Consider the following 27,697-nt stretch of genomic DNA (forward strand, 5'->3'; position numbering starts at 1 on the left):
TCTCTCTCACATCCAGTGCTTTTTTGTTATATACTAAATATGAGAATCTTATTTCATGAAATCTCTCCTCGCAGCTGCCAGCTCTCGCTTGTTAATACCTCCATCATGCTGGCCATCCCATATCTGCTTCATATTTGGTTTCCTTATCCATTTATCAAACTCAAGCTGAATGTGGTTTGGCTGAACCTTTTTACATGGATTAGGCTAAGCCCTATGGCTAAATTAAATAAGACCATAGAGTTGTAAGAACACAGGCTTGGCCTCAGTTGTATAACAAAATGGATTCAGATTGAATTGGGGATTTCTCGACCTATTTGAATTACTTACATACTATAACAACTTAACATCTCATCCAGAATGGCTAGACAGAAGGTATTTTTTGGATTTTTTAGTTCTGTATAAGTATCCAAGATTTTATAGGCATGTCCACACGGTTCTTCACATACTCTTTCCGTTCAAGCTCTGACGTCCTCGTCAAGCTAGTAGTTCAAATTTATTCAAATCTAATTACAAGCACCATGATCAGTTTGTGTTCAGCCTTCATGAACTCGTGTTGCATTGTACCCTAGTCCACATAGGCTATGGGTCGAGTTCGCTCTGATACTATTTGTAATAACTTAAGATCTCGCCCAAAATGACTAGATGAAATGTATTTTTTTGTTCCTGTATAAGTATCCAAGATCTTCTCGGTGAATAATTGATGTGGGACTAAATACACACCCATACGAGTCCTCGCACATTCAATCAAATGCTATCTATGAGTATTTAAGAGAGGGATAACCCCCATTGTATAGCCTATTTCTTACAGGCGGCTTTGTACTGGATAAGAAATGATGATCAAACCCAAATCGGCCCAATCCCACTGACAAACCAAGTTACAACTGAACAAAGAATCTAACAATCTCGTCATCTGCTTCACAGTGAACATACACAAGAAGAGTTGAGAAGAACATGAGATCTGATCAAGGTGATCATTAAGTTTGAGTCCTCGAATGGCAGAATAGCTTATTTAGATAAACCGTTTCCATGCAATGAATTTATGAAAAAACAAAGATATAAATAAAGACTTGTGAACATCACAGATCCAGCATCATTCTGTTTGGGTGTTAGTGTTGGTGCAGTCTCCATGTCCGAGTCCATTTAGATCTTACTGTTGAGATGGAGAAATCTTTAGGTCAAGTCCAATGTTAATCCCATTGTAAGCGATTGGAGCGTACATCCACAGCTCATCCGAGCTCAGAAGCTGCACAGAGAAATCGCCAACATAATTACATTCAGATATCTTATTATATCAACCTATATTGTCTTAGTAGTTTGGACTTTTTTTTTTGACTATTATATTGTGTTTTTCCAATAACACGACTCAGAGAATCCTCACCTTAATTTGGAGCTGTAGAAACTTTACATATTGAACTGTTTCTTCAAGCATTGTGCTAATGTCTACCTACAAGATTATGCCAATTTAGACTCATTAGATATCGAACATTTTCACTCTGAAAGTTTTTGGAGCAAAGCAGGATTGATGCAGTAACCAAAACTTACTTTGGTCCCATTGGGAACCAAGTTCTGCAGAATCCTTAATCTCTCATTGATTCTCTCTCTCCTCCTCTGTGAAATTATTGAAATGGCAATAAGATCAGAACCCCGAAAAGGTGGCAGCAGCAACACTGCACTCTTAGGATTCAAAATGAAGGCCTTTGGCCAATTCAGATCAAGTACTTACCCTTGCATAGAGGCTTTGGGGATCGGTTGTCGACCCCCGACTGGTTTTTCTTTTCCCACCTGGACTCAGAGTTCCTCCTTTGGAGTTAGAGCTTGCGCCGCCTCCTCCATTTAGCTCCTGGGAGGCATTTGAATCCTCCTCTGAGCTGCAGCAGCTGGAGTTCTGCACATCTAAGTCAGCACTATTCTCTTCCTCATTGCCACTACTAACAATCTTGGCCTTCTTAGACTGAGCCTTCTTCACCTTCTTAGGTACCTAATACATGTTCAATCTCTTGATCATGATGTCTAGAACTTGCACCAATAGAAACTAGGCAATATGTTGGCACGTAGCTAAAGAGGAGTTGCATACTCACCGGTGCCCAGGCCCGGGCCTTCTTCTTAGGACTTTCAATAGAGGTGCCACCTTTCTCATTCGTCATGGGCTGCTCAGCATCACCTGCATGAAACTTTTTCTTCATGGCTTGTGAGGTCTGATGGAGAGGAACAGCAGGCACTGATGATTTCTCCCTTGTGCTTCTGAATTCATCACTGCTTGTCTCCTCGGTCGCACAAACTGGCTCACTGAATTGATGATATGAAACAGCTGGAAGGGATCGCCCAATAATTTTCTCTTCCCCGATGCTAAAATCCATCGAGGTGGAGCTATTGCTGATCTGTGGAACAGCATTAGAATCACTGATGAAGCAGCAGCCTCCATTGTTATCAAGGGGAAGAGAGAAACTACTAGTACTAGTAGTACTACTACTTGTCCCTTGAGACAAATAGTATGGATTGTTATTAGTTTCGAAGTCTGAACAATTATATAGATCAGCACCATGGTCAGGCCAAAATATCGGTGGCATTGCGATGCTCATGTCTTGATCAAGCTCATAAGGAGATTGCTGAACACCTAGCAGGTGGGCAATTATCTCAGACTCTTCAGCCGATATTGCTGCATCAAATGAGTTCCAACTTGCTTCGAAGGCCACTACTTCAGGCTCCATTGTGGAGTTACAAACTTGGGTGGTGATAGAAAGGAAGGACTTTGGTTGTATGATCACTGTGAGAATGGATTGGTGAGGCTTAGCAAGTTGAAACTGTATTTATATGCTGGTTTCATTGTCTCGCCAGCACCAGCTAAATTGTTTGATCATCGATCATAAGCATATTTTAATTGTCACCAAGGGGGCAATACAGCTCAGAGAAGGCTAAGTTCAGGCAGGCAGTGGAAGGATTTAAAAACTGGGAGTCTTCTCAGGAGAATAACACAATGGCTTATCTAAGATTCTGTGAAGTATGCATTCAATGGGATTCTATAATGGGTCCAAGGGTCTAAAGCTAATGATTGAAAGGCCATAAGCTTATGATTAAGAGAGGCTTAAGTATAGGAAGGAGGGGGAGGCGAGAGGGAGTGTGAGAAGTGTGTGATCTGGCAATTGGGAGAACGTGGGGAGCGTTGCCAAGGAATTGAATGAAACCAGGGAAGAAATTTTGTGGGAATAAAGAAAGGAGGAGAAGAGGAGAGAGAAGAGGCATGCAGGAACGTGGGGTGGGGTTCTGGAAATTGTTTTAATACCTAACCACTATTTCTTTCTCGGGCTCACAAAGTTATTGGGATGTCATGGTTTGGGCCAGTTGCAAACAATTTGTCAGCACTTAGTGAATTACATGTGAGTCCTTTTTGTTAGCTTGGAAGAAGATTTAGTAACTTGGGAGATCACTCTATGGAAGTTTTGTGTTTAACTCTATCCCGTGTCTCTTCAAAGACATTTGATAAAATTGGAACAATACAGAGAAGATTGGCATGGCCCCTGCGCAAGGATGACATGTACAGATCGAAGAATTGTTCCGAGTTTTGAGTTAATTCATTATTTTGCAGGGTCAATCTTCTGCTAAAATGAATGTAGGAAAGTGCCATGAGTGCTACTTTGGACTTGTACAATGTAAAACACTAGTCCAATGTGAAAGGCTATATACTATGTTTTGTTTGTGCCAAGTCTAGTTGTTAGGGAAGAGGTTGTTTTTCTAATAGTAAAACAAGAATTTCTCACCATCTTCAGCTCGAAGTAGTAGTCTTCATACCCCTTGCTTCTATTTGTAGAGATAGTAGCAATTTGTCTCAAGAAAAAAAAAAGGCTACCAATGTTTTTCACCGAGCAAGCAAAATTGAATTGGAAGGACATTTTTGTCACTTCATTTAATAGATAGGGCCCGTAGAAAGTCTCTGATGAAGGAGAATTCGTTCCTATACTATGTCTATGATACAACTACCATGAGACAAGGCTAGTTGGTGGATTCAAAGGTCAAAGAAGGGTAACATAACATTGTTTGGGATGACAGATCTATTTCTAACTTAATCAAAGGGATGTTCATCAGTAATAATGGAGCCCCATCTATAACCCAGTGGATACAAGCACTGATTTAAGTCATTTTGTTATGGCCTATGGCTGATATTATTATTTTTAAAAAATGAAAAGTGTGGGGGCAGCTTGCATCAATGAAGAACTTAATTATGGCTATAAGCTCTATGGACATCATGACCAGGTTTGCAACTTGATTACTTTCACCTGCAAATCCGTTAACTCATCATGGTTGTCACTTAATCTTATTAGGGCGTTCCGTTAACTAAATTTTTTTTTTTTTTGTTACGGAGTCATCTTTCATTGCACATATCACCTCTCAAAGCGAGTTGCGAGACATGCAACTAGTTATTAATATCTAATTAAGTCACTCGAGATACAAAAAAGATTACAAACTAGATTTTGATGATCCTGAGATAACACCAAGATTCATGCTAAGTTTACAACTGGGTTTTCGATTCTGATAATTATTTTACCACCATTTTCGTCCTCTAACAAATCCTTCTACCCATGATGTAACAACCTAGAACTTTACACAAAAAAAAAGACACCCAAGAAGATGTTATTTGGATGCAATATATTTTTTACAATATATATATATATTTTAAAAAACAAATTTTGATCCTATAAGTGTTAGAAGGCCTTATTTGGATAGCATAATAATACATTAAGATAAGAGATGCCAGTGAAGATTGTTTACATTTTGTTAGTACTCTAATTCATGCATCTCAGATGCTTCATATATTTAATGAAGATTAAGTGCTGGGATTAGATATGAAGATCTTGTCTTTAATAAACAAAAACCAAAATCCTTGAGTTTAAGAGCTAAATGAGTTTGATAGCATAGGATTAGAAACACCAACATTTGACAATCTGATATATTAGATTGGAGATGCTTCAAGGCACACCAAAAAGTTTCTTGGACATAATCAATATTGGCTTGGCAATTTTATATTCAATCAGCCCCTTGCATCACACCAATTTCTATGAGCTTACCAATCCACCTGTTTGGAAGAGAGGTTTTTGCTCCACAATATTAGGCACCAACTAGTATTGTTCAAATAGATTAGATATATGGATTAGAGGTTGTCCCTCGTTTATAATTTTACGTTAGAGAGGGTCTACTCTGACGATTCTGGCCGGCTAGCACGACTCTTGGTGGAGGTTTGGAGTAAGATTTGAGAGCTGTCACCTGGTGGGACGCCACTTCTTAATATTGGGGCTTTCTACCAACTTTGGACCAAGAAACTATAAGATCATAGATCACTTAGTGCTACATATACTCGATTGATTCATTGGGTCTCTAAGACCAAATGATGATTTGCCAGGAAGCATCTTCCTAAATGAGTGGCAAAAACACCACAATCAAGAATAAGTCAAAAAATTTTTATAAATAGTTAACACCGCGTGGTAATTTGATAGACTCATCAATGATTGAAAAAGATTTTTTTTTTTTAATAAATTCAACAAGATTATTGCATTGCTCACAATTTGGTTGAAATCGAAACCTGTAATGGATCCAAGGTAGGTACAAGAACCTGACCTGATTACATATAAGCCATTGGCCAATCAACCCTTCCTAGTTTGCATCATATATGAATGATTCAATTCCTTAGTCTGCTGCTCATTCACTCCCTTCTCAAACCCTAATTGTATGCATACCAACTCGGTATCGTTCTCGCAATCTCTCACACCCATTGCCAAGCTCTGATCTAGCCTTTGTGTGCTCTCATGTTTATTTAGGAGAAAGACACTATTGTCTTTAAGAGTGTTGCCACTGTCACCGCCCTTGATGCTGAAACTAATAGGCCTCTCCCTCTGGTATCGATTGCTTCAATTCTTTTCTTTCTTCAATTTAATCTGCTGATCCTGATGTTAAGTGACGTATATTGATTTTTGAGTTTCGGAAGTGTTGGATCTGCGATCTTGATTTTTGATTTGTAAGCATCACAACCCGTTGAATTTTTAGGGCCATGCGAATGTTTCATTCTTTTATATTTTTGCTATAAAACAAGGTTGATCTTGAGCGGAGAAGAAAGTATTATGATCATTTCTGAGAAAGATTAATCAAGTGAAATGCTACACATACATGCTTAGATGTTCATTTTTCATTTGTTTATTTTTTTCATTTAAGAAATATTTGATTTTCTAAAAAACAATAATTTTATTTGTCATTCTTATTATTATTAAAAATTTAGTTTATTGCATTCCATATTTTAAACTTTTAATTTGTTTAATGTCATGCAAGATGGTGACATTTAATTTTTCATTTTTTTTATTTACTTAATTTGTATGCTAAAAAAAATTAATTCTTGCAGATTTGTCTGTCTCGACCTGTTCTAATCCAGTATGTCTTAATTCCATCCATCCAATCTTGCCTCCCAAGAGACTTTGACACGTCTCAACAGATGGCTATTAGCTGTTTGGTACAAGCGAAGCCTCCCCCAACAAAGTCTCATGGGCCAAAATGTCACCTAGGTCTTCCCCCCCTGCACGTCTTGTTAGGGCAGCAAGAGTATTCCCATGTAACCTAGAGATCACACGAGTCAATAAAAAATATCAGAGCTGCCTCCTGTCTTTTTCTAAGGCCAAAATGATTCGCTTATTTTATTAATTTCATGCATGCGAGAAAGCTTTTCAAACAGATGGGCAATCACTTGATGCCTGCTCATGGGACATATTATTAGATTATTATATATAGTAAAAGATAATTTAAAAAATATGCATCTTATGGTGGGATGATATGGTCAGAAAGTACATAGATCTTCATGTCCGTATCTACATGGGGTTATATGGGGTTTCCTCTGAATTTGGGACGAGGGACGAGGGACAATATTTTAAGCTTTTAGATGGAAGGATTGTCTTAAAACTGTTTAAACTTGGGCTTTTTTTAGGCTTTGGACATCACTTAAGTAGCCAAACCTGATGGAAGAAAAAACTTTGATACCTCTATTCCACCACACGTTGGGACCTCGACCTTGTGGGATAAGCTGCACACGTGTGAGATGGTGTGGCGACGGATGTTAACTGAAAAAATTATTAGATGGATCAGATCTACCGTAGACCTAAATAAAATAATTTCATCAAAATAATTTCATCTTAAATCCACAGTGAACCTGATCCACCTAATAATTTTTCGTATTTACTTGGCATGCAGACTAAAGTAATACTACACTCTATTTGTCTAACCTTTTAGACATCCTCAATAAATTCATCCACATCTAATACCATGCTAGAAAAAAAAAAAGGCACTCTGATGCATCAACAGCAAATATGGAATGCGTGCCTCAAAGTCAAAGGATCTCAAATTTACGTAAAAGCTACAGTAAATAGGTCAAAATCTACACTCATAGATTTCCCACCTGTAGCCTGGGGTCCCTATATACTCCAAATATCTGTCTGATCTATGTAAGCAACATGTGCTAGATATTAGTAATGTGCTGAAGGTGATCTATCTTTCCGACTGTAGATATGAAAGAGCCCCAAGGAGCCCTGAAGGAAACTAGAATGGTGTATCATCTGTACTAAATGATCTCAAATGAAAAGGACTCATGTCATCAAACATTAAATATTAGAAATAATCAAGCTTAACTATTACAAACAATTTAGTGAACCATGTACACTCAAAAAACTATGATCCTTATATATACCACTGTCACCTCATTAGGATTCAGAAATGCCTGCACAAGATGTAGAAGAATCTCTTACAAATAAGTGTAGATCCTGATGCCCATTTAAGAGTGTCTGCATTACCTGATTCAGATGCTAGTTTGTGTCCTGCAAACAAGGACGAAAGCTGTGTAGGGTTTACCGGAAGCAACCAACAGAAAATGGGGGGACACAAGCTTAATCTGACATGAAATACTATCTGAGATGCTGGCCACTATTGCAACCTGGGTCTATGGCTCTCCCTTAATTCATATTATAAACAAATGGATGTTTGAACTTGACCAATAAATTCCACATCGAAGAACAGTTAAACAAATAGAGGTACCATGCCATGGAAGAAAAAGTGCAAGTCAAACAAAACATAATATCACTAGTTGACTATGAGGCTTTATTTTCTAATACCCAACAAGTCAACTACATCACAAACACATAACTTGGCAATGCTTCAATAGTTGAATAATAGGAGCACTCAGCAGTTGAATTTATGCCTTAACACTAAGATTCAAATGAATAAGAAGGTGCTTAATCGAACCAATAATCCCCACATTACATAGAAGTTAAATTGATGGAGAAACCATGGACAGGGAAGAATATGTGCAAGTCAAACCACAAAAAAAAAAAAGAAAAAAAAAGCTGACTATTTGGATTCTTTTCCCCACACCTACCGAAGTCAGCTGCCTTGATGAAGAATAGAAACATTTGTCAGTTGGATTCATGGTTTCTCCCTTAACTCACAAACACAATCCCCAATTGAAGAATATTTAAATAGATGGAAAAACCATTTCAACAGAGGGCTAAGTTAAATACAAAAAATATTACTAGTTGACTACTTATTTCCCCATACCCACTAAGTCAACTGCACTCCAAACATCATCAGCTTCAACACTCAATGTGGAAGAGAGCACTTTTAGGAACATCAATATGCACAAGTATGAAAGACATTCTTTTTTAACTTTACATAGATAATCAGCAACCACAAACATTGAGTACCGCCTGTTAATGGCAAATCCATAACCATCTCCACATTACTCAAGTCACCATGGTCACTTTGTTTCAAACAAAGAACCTGGCTCTGAACCCCACTTGAGAATAAAGTGCAAATATCCAAGAGAGAATGGACTAATCCAACGAGAACTTACATCACATCTGCTATAGACCTTCTCAAAAACCTTAAGGAAAAAAACAGATTTTGGCAAAAATATGTTTTAGATTGAGTTGATGGCATCTCAAACAGCAAGGAAAGCATAGCTAGCATTGTCTGCATATTTGTGATGGGAATCGCAACAAAGGAAGACATAACACAAACCATCCTAGGAGCACAAGAGATTGGGCTATCAACAAAAAGATAACAACATGTATCCAAAAGTTGTACATGGTTTCCAAGGGAGGGAGATGGTTAAAATGAAGAGAGAATAATTTAGAAAGCAAAGGTTCTTTGAACATCACTGGTAATCAACATTTAACCACTCTCTAAGGAGCAGTTTGGCGGCTTTATGTTTGCTATGCCTCAAGAAATTCACAGAAGGGAAATGGGCTGGAACAAAGGCCCAGAAACCAGAAACTTTATGAACTAGCATGGGAAAAGGCTAAACAGTACCTACTGAGGTTCATCTTCTGGCACTTCTTCACCAAGACTGCGCTGTGCCAATCGATAGTACAGGATGCCCATTGTTGCCAAACATGCCCTGCAGATCCGCACAGATTTCATATTAAGCTTCTTTGCATTGGTTTCTGCCTACAATAATCACCGTCAGGGAGGAAGAAACTTGTGCTGGATGAAAAATTGATACTCCAGCATGAAACTAAAGAACCTTAACTATAACCGTCAAGCCATGTTTGGGCTACTTGTTAGCACAAGATGCCACTATGCATTTATGCGAACAAGCACCAATATGCATTTAAGCAAACAAGTCATAAAATAATAAATGATTGCATCGACAAGAAAGCAGCCTGGACCATGTTATGCACTTTGATAAATCTGCATGAACCAGCAAGCATATGAATGTGGTTATATATGAAGAGAGAGCTCCTACTGGAACATGAAAACAGACCAAACCAGAAATACTGGAAAATAGACATATTAAACTACGAAGCAAACGATATCCTGCAAGTTGTGATTGCAATATATGAATTCAAGAATGGAATGCTGGTTTTATGTTGACTAACATAACATGTGAAAATGAATAGAGAGCAGCAATATAATCTGGACAAGCTCAAATGTTCATCTAGTATGAAGGCTATTGCATGATCATAGCAGCAAAATTTTCAACTACAATGCCAGATCAAGGTTTTGTGCTCAATAACAGCCAATAAATGAAGAATAGATTTGAATATTAAAAGAATCTAGAACATTACATGATCGCCATCACAAGTAAGATTTTCCTTGGGTCCATCCTTGATGATCTTTGTCGCACACGTCCTTCTAGAACATCATTTGTATTAGTTAGATCTTTGCGTGGTGGTGCAGTCACTGGTAGAGTTGGTAATGCATTAGACCAGAAAGGTAGCAACATCCTCAAAAACTTATGACGGAAAGGACCTGCAATTCAAAATACCAGCACTTTTCATCGGGTTCCACATATTCCAGATGTAACATGATATAGCTTACAGTAAATTAACCATATATTCTACTTGCATGCTAATATATGCTGATTCAGTAAATTATTCCATCTATGCAAGATCATCAAGATTCTGTTTCAGATCACCCAAAAAAGGAAAAATTACACCTTGACCCCCCCCCGGCATCCCCCAAGTTGCACACCAATGCCCTAAAGTTTAAAAATTTTTAGTTAGGTCCTTTAAGTTAGCTGATTAATCAAATATGATCTTGCGGCCGGTCCACCACACAATGCCATTAGTGCATCGTCCCAGATGATGAAAATACTCCCTCCGTTGATCCTGAATGATCATCCAGCCAATCGTCTAGCCCCCATCTTCGAGTTGTGAAGAGCGCATCTCATCTTTCAACTCTGGACACAATCTACGCCATCCTCAATAGGACAGCAATCAAAAAAAGAAAAAAAAAGTAAACAAGATCCCAATGAGTCTTATCATCACCCAAGCTTACCCCTCGTCTCCTCTGCCCCCATGGGCTCCACCTCCATCAAGAATGGCGATGGCACTGCCCGCTCCTGCCATGCCTTGCCCTATTCCTTTGCCTCCATCTCCTCATGCTTGTCTCCATTACTCTAACCGCTTCACCCTCCATGCCTTAGCCTCCTTCCTCTTTACCACCAGCAACCACAAGAACCTCTTCGTGATCTCTCAGCATGTCTTCCTCATCCTCCACAAGATTAAGGCCTCTGAGCTCGCCAGCAACAACACCATCAAACCTTGCCAAGCCCAACCTCTGCCAGAGCTCAAGCTCTTCCTTACCCGCCACCCCTTCCCTTTGGCAGGACTCCCACTCCAACATCAACACCATGGTCTCATCCATCGCCAACTCTTGCGCCCGCCTCACCCACCCCCACCACACCACACCCCACTCCCAACCCCCCACCGCGCCCGCTCGCCCCGCGCGACCTCCTTTTCTTGATGCTAGTGTTCGTTTTCTTAGAGACGGCAACAAGCCTCTCCTTCATATTGGTGCACTTTTTTGGATTCATCTTGAGGTTGTCACCGATGATCCCCAACATGATCTGGAACTCAGCATCATTGGGGATGCCAAATTGTGCATCTTGTTGGTCTTCTCGTGCTCCTCGGCTTTGACCCTCTCATGTGAATGAGGAGCATGGTGTCACTACCATATTGGTCATCTCACTAGATCTCACCAGCATGCTTTTCATGGATCTCAAGTGTCCAGGTGTAACCACTACAACAGAGAATTATTTTGTAAAAAAAAAGTGGAAGGGGCTTGGACAGAGTTCACTGTGACACATCCAATTGCATGTAAAACCTTGTTTATGTAATAGTCAAGTATTTATATAGCAATTTGCAAAGTTTTCTTTTTCGATATGTACATGGTTAATAAATCCACTCCTCTCTCTCACACAAATGCGTGTGCACACAAACACAAACAAAGGCAGTATAACTTACAAGATAAAAGTGTTTTTAACATATTATAGACATAATCAACCACATTTGCACCACATTAAGTTTTCTACTTCATGGATATAAAGTTTCCAATTATCTACCAATTAAGCATCAAATCTTTGTTGATGACAAGTTTCACAAACATCACAACAGTCTTTGCTTTTCATGAATGCAGTAACTAATAAGTGCATCAACTAAAGATGGAAGTAGTGTACATGCAGTGGATTAATCAACGGATTGCCGAATCATATGTACTACCAATGTAAAACAACAATAACATCCCACACATGAGTATGAAATCATACAACTGCATACTTAGTGAAAATATATCTCCGTATTGGGACCATGGTATGCCATACCGTACCAAACCGAACAGTACCGGACGTACCATACCATACCAGTCTGGAATTGGTACAGGTACCGGTGACGTATCGATCCTCGGTACGCCAAAAAAATTCGTACCGTACCGTACCGATACTATGCTAGTGTGGTACCGTACGGGGTCCGGTACTGGTACGGCAAACCTTGATTAAGACTAACAAATAATTAAGTTGTTTAGAGGGACCATTGCTGGGGCTCCAATAATTCTCTAGCTCCAGGATCATGCCATGGATCTTGAGTCTTGCAAGTATTTTCTTGTCTCTTCTATCTCTCGCTAGCACTGATAGCTAAAGGGAGCATTTGACAGCAGTGGCAGGGAGGAAACTCTCCCTCTCTCATTAAGTCATTATACAATATATATAAATTTCTGAAGGATTTTATATTCATGGAAGCCCTTTGTGCGCATATAGTTGTAATTTAATCCTTCCATACTCCTTAGATCCAATAAGGCTCTAGGGAAAAAAAATTACATTTATTAAGCCATAGCTAGTATGCACAAGAACCATCAGGGTCCTACATGATCAAACACATAAAATCACACATACATCTATTTACAAATGAGAGATACAAGTAAATAGTCTCTAAATTAATGTGAAATAATGATAAAACACTTAGAACTAGAATTTTTCATTTCATCGTACCAAGCCTTAGTAACATATAAAAGGATCCCATGTTGGACAACCTTAAATCTTGTTATATCATATGCATAATGAGTTCACATCAGCTCAAAATAATAGTGGATGAAGAACTCCTTGGCAGTTTCCTACCACCCTAGAAGGGCTTCCAGCACTTGGCCACCCTGAGGGTTCAAAAATACTGGAATCATATGGACCTGGCAAGCGCAGGACTTGAGAGTCTCCACCCATTGTCGGACAAAGGTCTGCACATAGCTGGACTGGGGTCCTGCCAAGAACAGGAAAGACCTCCTTGGCAGCTCTATACCACCCCAAGCAGAGAATCTAGCCCTTGGCCACACAAAGGATGGTACTGTGGGAGCATCCCTTGTGTAGCTTAGGCAGGACTCAAGTCCTAACTGCACTGGTCATGGGTCCACAAAGAGGCAGATCAGGTCTTGCCTAGGCCAGGAAGGCCTCCTCAAATTCAAGGCCATAGCATATGGCATGACAAAGGTTCAAGACCAATTTATGACCAAATGTATACATACAAACAAGTTGGGTATGAATGGACCAAACCCTATATGCAGAGATTCATAATATTGCATTTCTGCACATGGACATGATAAGAGACTTCAATATCAATTGCACAAAAACAGCCTTGGCACAAGACACCACCGTAGGATTTAAAGAAAAAGAATGCAAACCATCAATATTGACCAGTGACATGGTTCGCCGAATTGGAACTGAATGGTGTACTAGCCAGGGACCAGCTCAGCACAATACAGGTCCGTAACATGTCATTCCAAGGTGTACGGAAAATAGGAAGAGAGAGGAGCAGAGGGAAAAAAGGAGAGAGGAATACAGAGAGTGGGGGGAGGCAGAGGGAGGAAGGGGTGGGGTTAAACCCTAACCCTGACCCTAGCAAAGCGATAGAGAGAGAGGGAGAGAGAGAAGAACAGGGGGATGGAGGGAGGGAGGGAGGGAGGGAGGGAGGAAAGGGGAGGGCTGAGGAAAATCCTAAAGAGTAATAGAGAAGAACACTTGCTCATGATGCCTTGGGTAGGGGGAGCAGGGGCTTCTCTTGAACAGATAGAGGGGGGGGGGGGGGGGGGGGGGAGTAAGACTTTTTACTGAGATGGAGGGTGCCTTTATTAACCAAATTGGGCCTTAATTGAATAGTTGGACTCATGAGAGGATTTAATCCAACCGTTCCAAGCCAACAGGGCGAACCGTCTCGGTTCCTCATTGGTTCAGTTCGGGATGGGATGGCTAACAATAACTTGTAATGTTGGTACAATACCATTGGTATACACTAGTATAAACTGACTAGTATGACATACCGATATGGATGGTTTCCGCATCCTAGCACCTTTAGATACCAATTTTTTGGCATTGGAACACTATAGTACCAACTATACCGTACTGACCCACTGATCTTTAAATCCTTGTATTTTAGTTATTATTAGGAAATAATGAGGAAATAAAATTAATAGCTCCAATCCAATATAGACGAAATAAGGCTTAATGTCCATGTTAATAACATTAAGACAACTGAACCTTATTGAGTCAAGTCAAGGGCACATCAAATACTTTACTAGAGAGAAAATATGATTAGGGAAACAGCTTTTTGACATATAACTTACCCCTTCTTGTGTACTTTTTATGTGTTCCATCTTCATCATCAGCATAATATGATATTTCTGAATTTTGTCTCTCAACATGGTAAGTCCCCTTTCTTGTGGTAGCACCAGGCTGCATGATGTTAAAAGACAAGATCATATCAAGCACCATTAACGGTTGCGTGAATGCACGGTCTATGAATTAAATTTCACACTAATAGTACTAAAGCGGGCTGATTATTGGCTCAGATATCACTTACACCCTTGGGGCTTGCACTTTTCATGAAGTTAGGCTCTTGGTCTGGCTTATATTGGTTTCCTAAAGAACTAGGACCATCTATTTCAATAATCTCCGGTTCTGAAAGTTTGGTAGAACCCTTTCCATCAGCAGATGAGTATACTTCATCTGAGTGTTTTCCTTCTTTGGTAAATGAATCTGCACTACGTTTATCTCTATCTTCAACACCAGATACATGCATAAGCGGATCTGAAGCAAAAGCAGGAGGAGGAACACGACTCTCCGCTGCAGGCAATGAAACAAGGTGACTTCCAAATATATTTTTCTCCAAGCCACTCTGCAATACATTCAAGAGTCCAAACAACTGTTACTGAGTTGACTGCAAAATGTCTTGACCCTAGTACAGCTTAGAGTCACAGCAACTAAAATACGCTAAGCATTGGCTTGAAGTCCAAGATTATTAGCATAACTAAAACTCCACGAGGAAACAAACACATGCTCAATCAATATTCAATGGAAAGGACAATAAGATTTAGATAAATGTAGCTCAAGTACTGCTTTGATCATTTTTCTAATATATTATCTTAAACAGCAAGAAAAAATAGTGCCTGATATATAATCATATTAAAGCTTTGTCTAGCTTCATTTTCTTTCAGAATATTGAACCTAAAATTTCCCTACCTCGTAAAATACAAAAAACAGTAGGTTGATCTTCGGTTGCTGTAGCAGTTACTAGTATAAATTCCATGCACTATACATGGGATAGAAATGGTGCAGTTGAAAAATTTGCATTTAGTTCAGAAAGCTGATTAACAATTCCATTAATCTAATTTATAATAAATAAAATTCCAAAACAATCTTTCATGTGTAAGCTGGTGAATTACTACTTAACATCAATGCTCTAGAAAACAAAAAAGAAAAGGGATCACGAAGTAGACAATCACTGCTTCTTAATGAAAAGGGCAGGAAACAGATCTCATGTCCTTGAGAACTTCTGCATGCTAAAAGGAATACCCAAAGAAGCTATATCACATAGGGAACTAGATCCGAAGTCTTGAAGCCCAAAATTGAAATCTAAAAGGACTAGTTCTGGTACATGGAGTCGGACAGCCAGACTTATGCTATATGTAGCTTCTGGAAGCTTGATATGATATCCAAACGGCTAGATACCTGGAAGGCTTGGAATAAGATTGAACTTGCAAGGGAGATAAATAGGGCACCAAAATGTTTACTGGAAATAAAACCTCAAATCTAGAATTCTTGAATATGATATTCAAAATTTACTTCAAGGAACAAACTTTAAGAATATCCAACAAATCAAATATTCAGCATGATCCCACATGTTAATGTTTATAAAGAGCAAATTGGCACTAGTTTATGTGGTTAGGCATGTCTGGAAATAAACAATATAATTTCACTGCCACTACTAGCCAGCCGTCAACTGGCGAGAATTATTAAAAGAAAAGAAAAACTAGGACAATTATATGCCATTATGCATAGATAGCCACTAGTAAGCTGAATGTATCATGTCATTAAAGAGTATACTCATTTACTGATGTCAACTAGCATATATTATTTAATCAATGATCGCCTATGTTGATGAGTGGAATCAACAGATTATGAAGCCAACACATATAGATGGGGAAAAGTTTGTAAAGTTAGAAATACAGTCATGAGATTTTGTAAGATAAAGTAATGGTAGAGAAAGAAAACAGTAATATACTGATAACTAAAGAAAGACGATTATAATGGTCTTACCTGGATTATTGCTTCCTTGAGTTTTGAGTAGAGGCGAGATCCTGTATCTTTAATGCTTGTAGGAGGCCATATCTGCAACAACAAAGTGCTACTTGATATCAGACAAATTCATGCATTGATTTTCAGGACAGACTTATATAAAAGTAGAATAATTTCATAGTTGACAGTTGAAAGGGATCAATATTATACTCTGCTGTAAAAAGCATTCTTCCCTCCAAATGGTCAAAGGAGTTGGCAAAGGTTTCCATCCTCAACTCAAGATGTATATACTAAGGAAAAAATATCATAAGACACCTAGTGCTTTTGAGTACATCATTTTCCAGTCATATGATAATAATTCTAAGTTTCTAAAACAAAATCTTCTAATGTTTATTTCAAATGTGACAATTTTAAGTATAGTGCAGACAAGGAATTACTAGAAGGGTTCAAAATTACATGATATACAAAACTTAGTGGAAAAAGACAAGGGTTTAAACTTTGAAGGGTATACTCAAGAGTAGAGGCATGATAATGATAAACGTATGGTATCAATACTATAAATGTTCCCATTAACATACAGAATAAAAGGACGTACATCAAGCATTCTCATTAATCAACTTCATCTTCAGCTAATCCATAAACCATGTCCTTAATTTTTTTTTTTATTTTTATAGATAAGAATATAATCTAATGAAGCTAGTCATGATATGCATATGTAAAACTAGTATTTTGGCTCATGTGCATCTCTTTCAAATAATACCTGTTCATATTTGCTCTCTCAAATACAAGCAACGTACGCCCCATCTTGGTACCCAGCCTCATATAGGTGCCACCCGGTTACTGTGTCGATACGCTCAGTACGGGGGCCGGTTTAGCGTATCAAATGTTGGTACTCCCCCCGTACCACATAGGATACCAAACTGGTATGATACGTTCTGTACCGCTCGATTCGGTACGATATGGCATAACTTGAATACAAGAATACATAAGTTTTGCTTTCTACTGATTACATAAGTCTTTTCTATTTTTCCAAAAAATAACTTGTACGTCATATGGTCCATCATCACGATAAGGTATGACATGGAAGGCAAATTGCACATGTATTAAGGACAATCCAACCTATGACCGTTAGTACAAATAATTGTGACAAGGATGTATGCTGGCCACTAGCCTAAAAATCACTTAGATGAAAGCAACAGATAACTGAATTCAAGTCCCAGTATTCATCCTAAAATCAGATAAAAGATCAAGTATCATGTTCGCAGATAAAAGCAGATGAAGCGGAATGAAAAATGGGATGCCATAAATGAAAAGTTGATGGATAACAAGCAAAAACTGTTCTGTGATAGGAACAGCAGCTTCAACAAAATGATAGCAACAATGAGGATGAGTTCAATTTAATAATGTTTTAAAAGGTGGTTGTAGTATCTGGGCAGCCATGGAACCTGCATAGTGCCTAGAGAAAACGTGGCTCATAAGTGGATGCCTAGGAGGATCATATTAAAAGGGAATATAACTACAAACTTTAGGAACTATCAAAATAAATTTGACCAAAACTAGGTAAAAGGGAAACATTTTTTACATTTATTTAAGGATCTAGTTAAGTGTATTGTGACATGTTGACCTCTAAGTATTCAAAAATTCCAATAGCATTAATTGATAAGAGAAATGAACAATAATCCTAGTTACCAAGAACAACAAGCAACTCTACCAAAAGTGAAATGATAAATGCTTAATGAAAAAATAGAAACATAGAATCAAATTTTAGTGAAACTTGTAAGCTGTAACTAAGGCATTTGAGCACCAAAAGAAAAAAGGGGTCAGAATCCATCGGCCTAACACACCAAATACCCCAACCCAGTCCAGAATAGAAATCTAAACAGGTCCCTCCCTGTGCTGCCTAAGCCTAGGCTGACACTAGTTAGAATAATAGTATCTAGTATTGTGATGCCTATGCTTGTCAATAATGAAACTTGGAGGAGAAGGATTCCTGGAGAAACTCAAGGCCGAGCAGCCTACCCTGTAACTATCATAGTGTAGAGACCCTAACATCAGGACCAGAACAAATAAGGGTAGTATTTTTAGCTGGCTATCTGTGTTTAAATTTTTTAAAATCAATGCATCACATTGTCCACATGACATTAGTTGTGAACCTGTTGTAAACTGCTGTGTATTATCAAGAAGCCCATTGGCCCAATTTTCATCTTGGGAAACATATCCCTGTAGATGACCGGACTAGCAATGAAGAAGCACCTACTTTTAAATGGACAAGATAATGAATACTCGAACAATATCGATTATTAACAAATAAGACACTTGGTGTAGGTCTAGTGAAGCTAAGAACATGAAGATGAGTGTTGAAGTATCAGGTCAAGGAATAGTCAACTTGGATTACATAAGTAAAATGTCAAAGAATCACAACGTAAGGAAAATATTGATAATGGTGTGATAGCAATGCTGTGCTAATGGTAGAATAGTGGCACTTGATCCCAATATTGGAGATGGACTGCAAGTAGGCAGAGTCTTGGTAACAACCATAGACCAAGGTTTGAAAACTCAGTTTCATTTTCGATTTCAATTAGGCTTGTGGAGTTTTAGTTTCGGCAATTTTGGTGGTGTCGGAAGTTTCACTCCAAGTTTTAGAGATTTAGCCCCCCCCCCCCCCCCCCCCCCCCCCTCCCCCAAAAAAAAACACAAAAATGAAAAGGAGAAGAAAATAAAGATGACAGGAAAAGCTATTGGATAACATTTTAGAATATGTTTTGCTCCATATATTCTTTAAATGTGTACTTTTAACAATTTGAGGCTTAAGTTAATATTGCATATAAGTGAAATTCGTTTAGGTACTAGTATTTTCTACTATGTATATAGAATGTATATAATTCCCTTCTTGAACATGAATTGGTCAAAAATTCATTCTATTGGCATTGTTAAGCATTTTAGTGCCTACTACTTTTCGTTTTTCAGTATAACTAACATATATATTAAATTTAGGCAGCCTTACTCATTATTTCATGGTTAAGTGGCTATAAAATAAAAAGGCTACGGTTATAAAATTTTTTATTTATTTTTGTATAAAAAAGGATGTTACTCCTATGAGGTGAATTGTATTAGTTGTTTACATTAGTCTTTAAAGTGATGATAATAAGGGCTTTTCTTTTACAAAGATCTCAGCGCAAAACTGTCATGTTTATTATCTATACCTTAATTTTATTCAAGAAAAAGACATTGAAAGTTCTAAATAAAAAACATTTATATTCAAGTAACAAGTAAATGGCTCCAATATGATATGAACGCCAAAAGAAAACTTAAAGAAAAGCATATACTTTTGGGACCAAAAATGGTCAGTTTGGCCAAAACTAACCAAAACCTGGAACTGGGGGTCAATTTTGGTTCGGTCTCAGATCAGTTTCAGCTGAACGGATAGATTTCACCTGAAACATAAAACCTCGCCATAAACAAATTTAGAAACAAGGAGAAGACAATAATGACGACGACGATGATGCTCTTGGTCATCATGATAATGGCTCTATTAGATGGTGTATATAATTTCTCAATTAATAGTGGGGATACAGCAAGCAAATCTGATGACTTCAAGCCCTAAGGGAAGCAAATATGGTGATGCAAAAGCCTTTGGCAGTAGCTAATCTTATACTCACATTTCAACAAATGTTGGCAAACAAAAATGAAACGTGTCAACAAATTATACCACACTGATACCTGTGCATAATACTATTATTAAAAGATAATATATATATGATGAATACTGTATTCATTACCTGTGGCATGTTTACAGTTTTGCTACCAAGTTTTCTACCTCATAATAAATTTGGATTAAAAAATTGTCCTCCTTATTTAATTTTTGAATCAACTAAAACAAATAAGAATTTTAGTAGTACATTGAACCTTATGAGGAAATGCTTGTAAACCTATAAAGTTTCTATAGCTCTTTTTCTAATTTTTAATATTTTATGACAGAGCATTTTCTGTCCTTTTTCTTATATTTTACCTAGTGTATATCTTAGGTTTTGATCTGTATAGGTAAGACATAGCTGACCTTAAAAATAGACATCTCAACAATGGTTTAAGGTTTTCAGGCATTTGGATACCAATTCAGAAAAGATATTCCCAAATGATGTAATGATATAGCATTATACCAGCTGACCCGAATTTTCCACATAAGCCAACTTATTACCTGCTCCCACACTCCCCCCCCCCCCTGCCTCCAAAACAACCAAAAAAAGCTCAAATTGTGTGGATTGTGGAACAAAATGCATTTTCTTTCTTTTTTTACTTTGTCCATTCAAGTTGTAAAAAAATACTATTGAACTACTAATAGCCAAGAGAAAAGTAAAATGTAGTACAAACAAGACAAAGTTATGCAAAGATTCTCCCAGTGCATCTTACAGATGAAGAACATGCAGGACAGACATATCCTGCTGGCATAGTTTGTGGTGGATAGCTTTGGATATGAGACACCAAACATTTTGTGTGCATAAGATCTGAGATGAGCAAAAGAGAAAGCTTTTTAGGTTTACAATATTTTGTCAATATTTTGTAGTAACACAACTTTCCAGAAAACTAAAAATATAAATGTACAGGTAAAGTATGACATACGCAAACAACCCAATCGAGTCGTCTGATCACTTCCAGCTTCAAGCGCAGCATTACAGAAAGAGCATGTAGGAGGCCAATCATACTCTCCATCAATTACCCAATCAGAGTATTTTTTTACCTAAAATGATCGAGAAAACTAAGTGTGATCCTGTCCAGTCATAGAACACTAATAAGAAATTGTTTTATGCTATTGCACTGCAACAAAACTATCACATCGGTTTTATGTATATGTAACTGTAGATATGTTTATACACATATCCAAGTTGCATCTATACATGTTACACGTGCATAATGATGTGCCAATACAAATAATAAAGAGAATGAACAGCATCCTGGGAAAAGATGCAAGCAAAAAATTAATCATTACAAAAGCAAGGGAAAGGGGAATTTAAAGTTGACTAATTATAAGGAGAATGAACAAAATCCTGTGAAAAGATGCAAGGTGAAAAATTTAAAGTTACAAAAAAGGGAAAGGGGAATATCAAGTTGTCATGCTTGGATGCTGGTATCAAGATATTCACATAATCATGATAATCAATAGAAGGTGCTTATGAGATAATTTACCTCCAAAGGATAAAGCTGATTGGTGCATTTTAGGCACTTGTAAGTTCGAGCAAGAAATGATTTTCAATGGCAATGGTAGTTAAGAACAAGGAACTTAGGATCAACATTTTTGTAGCACGACTAATGTTCCCACTTGAATATGGGACTGGTATAAAATGTTAATGGGAACTACTACAATTTTTTTTTGAAATGGCCATATCGGTCAGTGTGGCATGGATATCGACATGAGAATATAATTCGGATGCATATCCAAGTGTTTAAACTGGCAAGAGGGGAAAAAAAGGAGATACCGGGATCATAGGATAATATGTAATTTAACTAAATTATACATAAACAAAATATAAACAGTTATATGTTTAGACATTGTTTGTTTAGATATTCAAAAAATTGTTATTCATAAAAGAAAATGTATATTAAGGTAAGGTGCTTTCACATACAAGTTTCTCACCCAAATTTCTCAATTAACTTAAGGATATAAGGAAAAAACATTTAGCAAAGCTATTTCAATATCTACACCCCTCTAAAAGAACAAATACTCACTTCTAACAATGAAAACAGAGGGTCAAAATCATTGTTGGAAGAGTCTAACTCTCCACCAATCTTTAGAAGCTGCAACCAAAGAACTTAATAAGAACCCAAGTGTCTCACATGTATCTAATTTTGATACACATCTGACTCTAAACTTTTTTAGTTGGATGCCAAATATCTTATATTCACAAGCTCTTCTAGAATTCCCCCAAGCCCAAAATGCTTCAACATATATCAACTATGGTTTGGCAAATCCTTTTGTGCTCTCCCAGTTTTTTCTTTCCTCCACCTCATGAGGTTAGATGATAAAACTGCTCTTTATAATTATGGGATTCATCATTACCTGTAGGTTAGTTGCTTTTTACTAGATCAAAGAAAAATAAAAAAAAGAGTAAATAATCATCATCCATACCTAGAGGCATGATTATGATCAATTGAGCCAAGATTCGCAGTACTGGAACCGGCACCTGTGCCAAAAGGCTGGTAATATAGTATGGTATGATACCGTGTCGGGCCATTCCCGCATGAATCGACTGGAAACCGGCAAGGGAGGGGGAGAGGGAGAAGGAGAGAGAGGAAAAGAGAGAGAGAGGGAAGGAGGGAGAGTGGAAGGGAGGGAGGGAGGCAGCGGGAGAGGGCAACAAAGAGAGAGAGGCAGCGGGAGAGGGAGAGGGAGAAGGAAAGAGAGGAAAAGAGAGAGGAAGGGAGGGAGGGAGAGGGAGAGAGAGGAAGTGGCTGCCGACTTTTCTTTAAAAAATTCATAAAAATATAAAAGGGGTCGAAGTCCCTGTTTCGAACTGTGTTCCGGCAACACGGAGGAGAGAGGGCTTTGAAAGCCGTTCCTCCCCACTCCCTCCGCCTCTTTTGCACTCCGTCGGCCTCTCCCCCCTTCCTCCTTCCTCCCTCTCTCTCTTTTCTTCTCTTTCCTTCTCCCACACCCCCTCCCTTGCTGGTTTCTTAATCTGAAGGCTAGAACCGTCCAGACCGGCCTCCAGTATGGCTTGGTACACCTCAATCTAGACAGTTCGAAAAAGTACCACCGACTTTGAATTGAACACTTCTATTGGGGTTTAGTGAGAAACATTGAACTTGTACACTTATTTTCCTATTATCTAACTCCATGGATCCCAACTTCTTGAGTACGAAACTATATTCTCAAGAAGGTTTTTGTTGCCAACCTTAGATCCTATGAAAATCCAAGTGGAAGAGAAGAAAAGGAGAAAGAGGAGATTAAGGAAGAAGAGGAGGAGGAGAAATAATACTAAATAGTTTCTCCAACAACTTGGGTAAGGCTTTTTCCTTTTTCTTGTTTCATTTTATTTATCATCTATCCTTTTTCTTTCTTTTAGCACTACTCCAATGTGAAAATTTCAAAACAAGAATATAAGTTTTTTCATCTATCAAAATCATAAAGAATATGCCCATCTAGAAAATAGTTAAAAAGCACAAGGGAGATGAAACCGGGCTGTTGTAGTGAGTCTTCTGTTCACTATTGATGCAACAAACTATTGGATTAAAACACGAATTTCCTTTTGATATTATAGCTTCTCTTGTGAACCCTCCATTAAAGCATATGTAGGGTAGGTTTATGAGAAAATGATTTCACTTATGCAAAAATGATTCCATATCTGGGAGAAATCTATCAAAGAGAGAACAGAAAACATGGGTCAAGAGATAACTCACAATTTGAAGAAAAGTATTCCGTTCGTTACTAGAACAGAGAAGTTTCGAGCATGACAAAGTGTGGGCAGTTGGCTAGTTGCCTATGCATGTTATGTGCTGTACAGAGCTTAATGATTTTGAAGGACTTTGAAGTATTGCTATGCCCACTTCCAAACCCCATAATGGGTTAGAAATATGCTCCTTAATGCTTTCGTGCCTTTCAGGCTTCTAAGATGCCTTTATTTTATCCAAAAAACCGAATTTTTTTTTCTTCTAATACCACGACGGGCTGCTACATGCATTAGTCTGAAGCTGTTTAAAACCCATAATCATGAATTTTGAAGAGGATACACTTCAATACATAATCATAATATTTGTAAAATGTGCATTTTGTACAATTTTTCTATAAATGTAAACAAAAAAAACAAGCATTATGTCAATCAACTCCATGTCATACTGTATGGACACTTTTCTAACAGGGTTCTTCTAGTTGGTTTGAGATAACTAATTCAAATAGAAACTTTGTTTCTCGATTATCAGTAGTAATTGCCCCCCCTACCACCAAAAGAAAAGAAAATGAGAAAAAAAATACTTGCTCCAGCACTAGCTGTGAATAACTATTTGAACAAGACCAGAATAAAGTCTCTGCTTCAAGTGTGCGTTGATCAAGAATAAAGAATGCAACCTCAATAACCTCAGGTGGCAGTAGTGGGAGGTAAGTATGACTAAAAGGACGCTTCATAATGGCTCCATGATACCTTGTAGATGTGAAGACTAATGACTAGATCTTATTCTGAATTTGAAGCAACCATCCAGAATATTTATGTTAGTGCAGACTAGAGTATGGCACATGCAATGCATGCTACCACAGAAACATGGAAACACAAAGGAACAGAGCATCATAAATTCACTTCCCATCAAAGTTTTGGTTATACAGTAGAATGGATAAAATCAACAAAAAAAAAATGTTGAAACATTACCTAGCAGTAGTGGTGTTTAACAATTAGAAACTGCAATGCATAGGAATCTCTTATAGTTATATCTGTTATGTTATCATCTTTTCATTTTCTTTGTATATTGTACTTGCTTTCCCTTCTCAAACATTCTTAAAGCCATCATAAATGTATTGACATAACAGTATTAGAAGAGAAGAAACAAATATCAAATGCACTAGTCTGATTCTGATTTATAAAAAATAAAACAATGACATCAGCTATACTTGAACCAAGAACTCATACGATACATGCATTGTGAAAATTCGTATTGACCAATATAGAGAATAACAGGGACATGCAAAATACATTTGCATGCTTCAACATTCAGACATCAAACATCCTGTTCATGATGTTTCATCCATAAAATCATGGTAAATCAAGTGAGTTGAGTAAACTGACCAATTTACATGCTTGATTACTTTCATAAATATAATTATCTTATATGGAATGGCAACTTTTCATTTGTAGCTGAATATTATCCAGGGTGTGATGATTTTGTTCATGAACCATAAGTCCAGATGTACCATTTTTCCCTTGCAATCATCATATACTAGAATAAAAAAAAATGTGTCTATGAGCATATTATGACAGAAGTCCAGATGGTTACCACACAGATTTGGTGTTCTGGAAAACAGATGCATTCCCCGCAAACAGGCACCTTATGAACAAAGCAATACAGCCTGGTCGCCTGAAACCAAAAACTCCACTTGTAGTGATCCAAAAAACAATAAGAAAAAAAAAGGATCAGATATCAAATGAAACTATGAAAAACGTTAAGCACAACTAATCATCCCATGCTTCAAATTAAGGACCATGTATGTAATACCAGACGTTACTACACAGATCCATGGGTTTCTCTTTTATCAGAGAAAAAATAAATAACCAGCCAATCTAAATCCCCTAAAAACCCAAACTTCTCCACTAATCCTTTTCTCAAACACGACTACCACATTGTAGATTACCTGAATGGACACCCTAACTAAATCAATTCTTACAAAACTGGCTGATTTCAACCATTGGAAAACAGAATTGGAACCAAATCCAGTAAAACAGCTTCCAATCAACAACGAACCAATTGATCACGATTACAACAAAACAAAACCATCGATTTCAATACAGAACAGCCATAATTCATCCAACCCCTGCATAGTAATAGATTTCTTTGAATGAACGAAATCTCTTTCCCAATTCTCCGCAACCCATTAATAATTTCAGAATGAGAAAATGCTTAATTAAAATCGAATCTAATACTAGAGGTAGGGAAGAAGATAGCTAAAGGAATTGGATCGGGAATACCTTGCGGCATTTGCAAACAACCATCGCTTCTACCAAAGATCTCGAGACGAGCAATCCAAAATTGGGGCTGAGGGAATCGACCAGGGACCGGAGATATATATTAACTCGAGAAGGAAGGGTTGGGAGAGAGAGAGAGGAAGAGAGATCTGAGGAGGAGAGTAGAGGTTAGGGACTCAGAGAGGAGAGTGGCATTTCGCGATAAAAACAGAGCATTAAAAATAAGTTTATTTATTAACGAAGGCAATCGGTGCGTCGATTTTCAAGCAACGAAAGGGTGAAACCGGAGCCGTTGATTGGAGATCGTGAGGGTAAGACCTGTGGTCCCCATGTTTGGTGTCAGCCGAAATGGTTTTGTTGGGGGTCGAGGGCTTGGAACTACGGTCGTTCGTTTTTCATTGGACGGCCGTGGTTTCTCGAGCGATGTGAGTGCTTTTTTTTTTTTTTTTTGCTAAAACCGATGATTCATACTATTCGGGTACGAATGCACCTAGAAGAGTCAGCATACAAAATCTCCCGGATAGGACCAGGTAAATCACCCTCACCGACCCATAGTGAGCCGCCTGAGTGGCACGCAGCAAACGCCGCCACCCAGTCTGCCGCACCATTGGCCTCCCGATATACATGCCCAACTCGAAAGAGTACTCCCTCCCTCACCATCAACCATATATCCCGGAGCAGTGGGTGAACTGCCCTATCGCTATACGGGCCCTTCCGGACCCAACTGATCACAGTGGCCGAGTCTCCCTCCAGGATGATGGAGCTCGCCCGCAAAACGGATCGCGCATATCGCAACCCCATCCAAGCTGCCCGCAGCTCTGCCCCTGGAACTGAGATGTCGAAGATTTGACAGCCTCCTGCTGCCACCAAGCAGGAATCCGGGCCCCTGATGACAAACCCAGCACCTCCCCTCCTGCCACCATCCTGGACTGAGGCATCAAAATTGACCTTGAGGAAGCTCGGGGGTGGGGGCTCCCAGGTGAAAAACACCACATGAGGAGCTGCCGAAGCAGAGTGGGGGCCCCAGATGTCCCGAGCTATCATAGGTCCAAAGTCTGAGTCTACATGGAGGAACTCCGCTGCCTGCGCCCGAGCCCGCTCCATCACAAACCACGGGGACAGACTGATATCACCAAAAATACGACCATTTCTGGCCAACCAAACCTGGTAAGCTGTACATGCCGCTCTAACGGCCAAACATCAGCGATGTGAGTGCTTAGTTGCCGGTTTGAGTACCAAAACCGAATGGTGCGTTGCGGACCGTTGGATTTACATCCCAACCTAAGCCCCCGCGCATATTGGGGTGCAAATAGGTTGGATCGGATCGGATCGGATCGTGAGTAACTCCGATCCAATTCGGTTTCTTATTTGGATCCTAATGTTGGACCCAGAGCCAATCTAATAGAAAATCGGATCGAGTCAAATCAAATTCATTCTAAAATTTCTGACTCAACGGGTCATTCATGTTTAGTCGGATGCATATATAATTCGATCCTAACCCAAAAAATTTAGATCCGGATTGGGTTCAGTTCGGGTCTTCCTTTCTTCATTCTTTGTTTCACCTCTCTTTTTTCTCAAGCTACTTTTCCTCTCAAAAGGTGCCTTCAGCCTCTTCCTAGGACTAGAAGGTACTAATGGTTAGAATATCATGTCCCAAAACTTCAATGCTGGGATTTATGTT

At 38.4% G+C, this 27,697-nt stretch overlaps 2 protein-coding genes and 1 non-coding gene across 5 annotated transcripts; 1 reads left to right on the forward strand and 2 right to left on the reverse strand.

Moving 5' to 3' along the window:
• Positions 1-739: 739 nt before the first annotated feature.
• LOC103718593 (uncharacterized) lies at positions 740-9,421 on the reverse strand. 2 transcript variants are annotated; one of them, XM_089927585.1, is made up of 7 exons: positions 9,335-9,412; positions 7,012-7,091; positions 2,079-2,378; positions 1,724-1,978; positions 1,543-1,608; positions 1,379-1,444; positions 740-1,243 (listed from the first exon to the last, which is right to left on the reverse strand). In XM_089927585.1, the coding sequence occupies exons 1-7, from the start codon at positions 9,342-9,344 to the stop codon at positions 1,148-1,150; spliced, it is 873 nt and encodes a 290-aa protein (XP_089783711.1). In that variant the 5' UTR covers positions 9,345-9,412; the 3' UTR covers positions 740-1,147. The 2 variants fall into 2 exon arrangements, with proteins under 2 accessions (XP_089783711.1, XP_008805706.4); XM_008807484.5 differs by lacking the exon at positions 7,012-7,091 and having other exon boundaries at positions 9,335-9,421.
• Positions 3,459-3,562, forward strand: LOC113463492 (U6 spliceosomal RNA). The gene has a single exon (XR_003387804.2). It is a non-coding gene; the product is annotated as a U6 spliceosomal RNA (small nuclear RNA).
• LOC103718583 (uncharacterized) lies at positions 6,327-26,227 on the reverse strand. 2 transcript variants are annotated; one of them, XM_008807474.6, is made up of 10 exons: positions 26,020-26,227; positions 25,331-25,411; positions 20,975-21,092; positions 20,765-20,859; positions 16,379-16,450; positions 14,643-14,957; positions 14,407-14,515; positions 10,089-10,272; positions 9,331-9,418; positions 6,327-7,091 (listed from the first exon to the last, which is right to left on the reverse strand). In XM_008807474.6, exons 1-9 carry the CDS (start codon positions 26,041-26,043, stop codon positions 9,331-9,333), a joined length of 1,086 nt encoding a protein of 361 aa, XP_008805696.1. In that variant the 5' UTR covers positions 26,044-26,227; the 3' UTR covers positions 6,327-7,091. The 2 variants fall into 2 exon arrangements, with proteins under 2 accessions (XP_008805696.1, XP_088567851.1); XM_088711725.2 differs by lacking the exon at positions 6,327-7,091 and having other exon boundaries at positions 9,336-9,464.
• Between the last annotated feature and the right edge of the window lie 1,470 nt (positions 26,228-27,697).

Source organism: Phoenix dactylifera, chromosome 15 (assembly GCF_051530095.1).
Source record: "Phoenix dactylifera cultivar Ajwa chromosome 15, Ajwa_hap1_PhDact_Kaust_v1.1, whole genome shotgun sequence".
Lineage (NCBI taxonomy): Eukaryota > Viridiplantae > Streptophyta > Magnoliopsida > Arecales > Arecaceae > Phoenix > Phoenix dactylifera.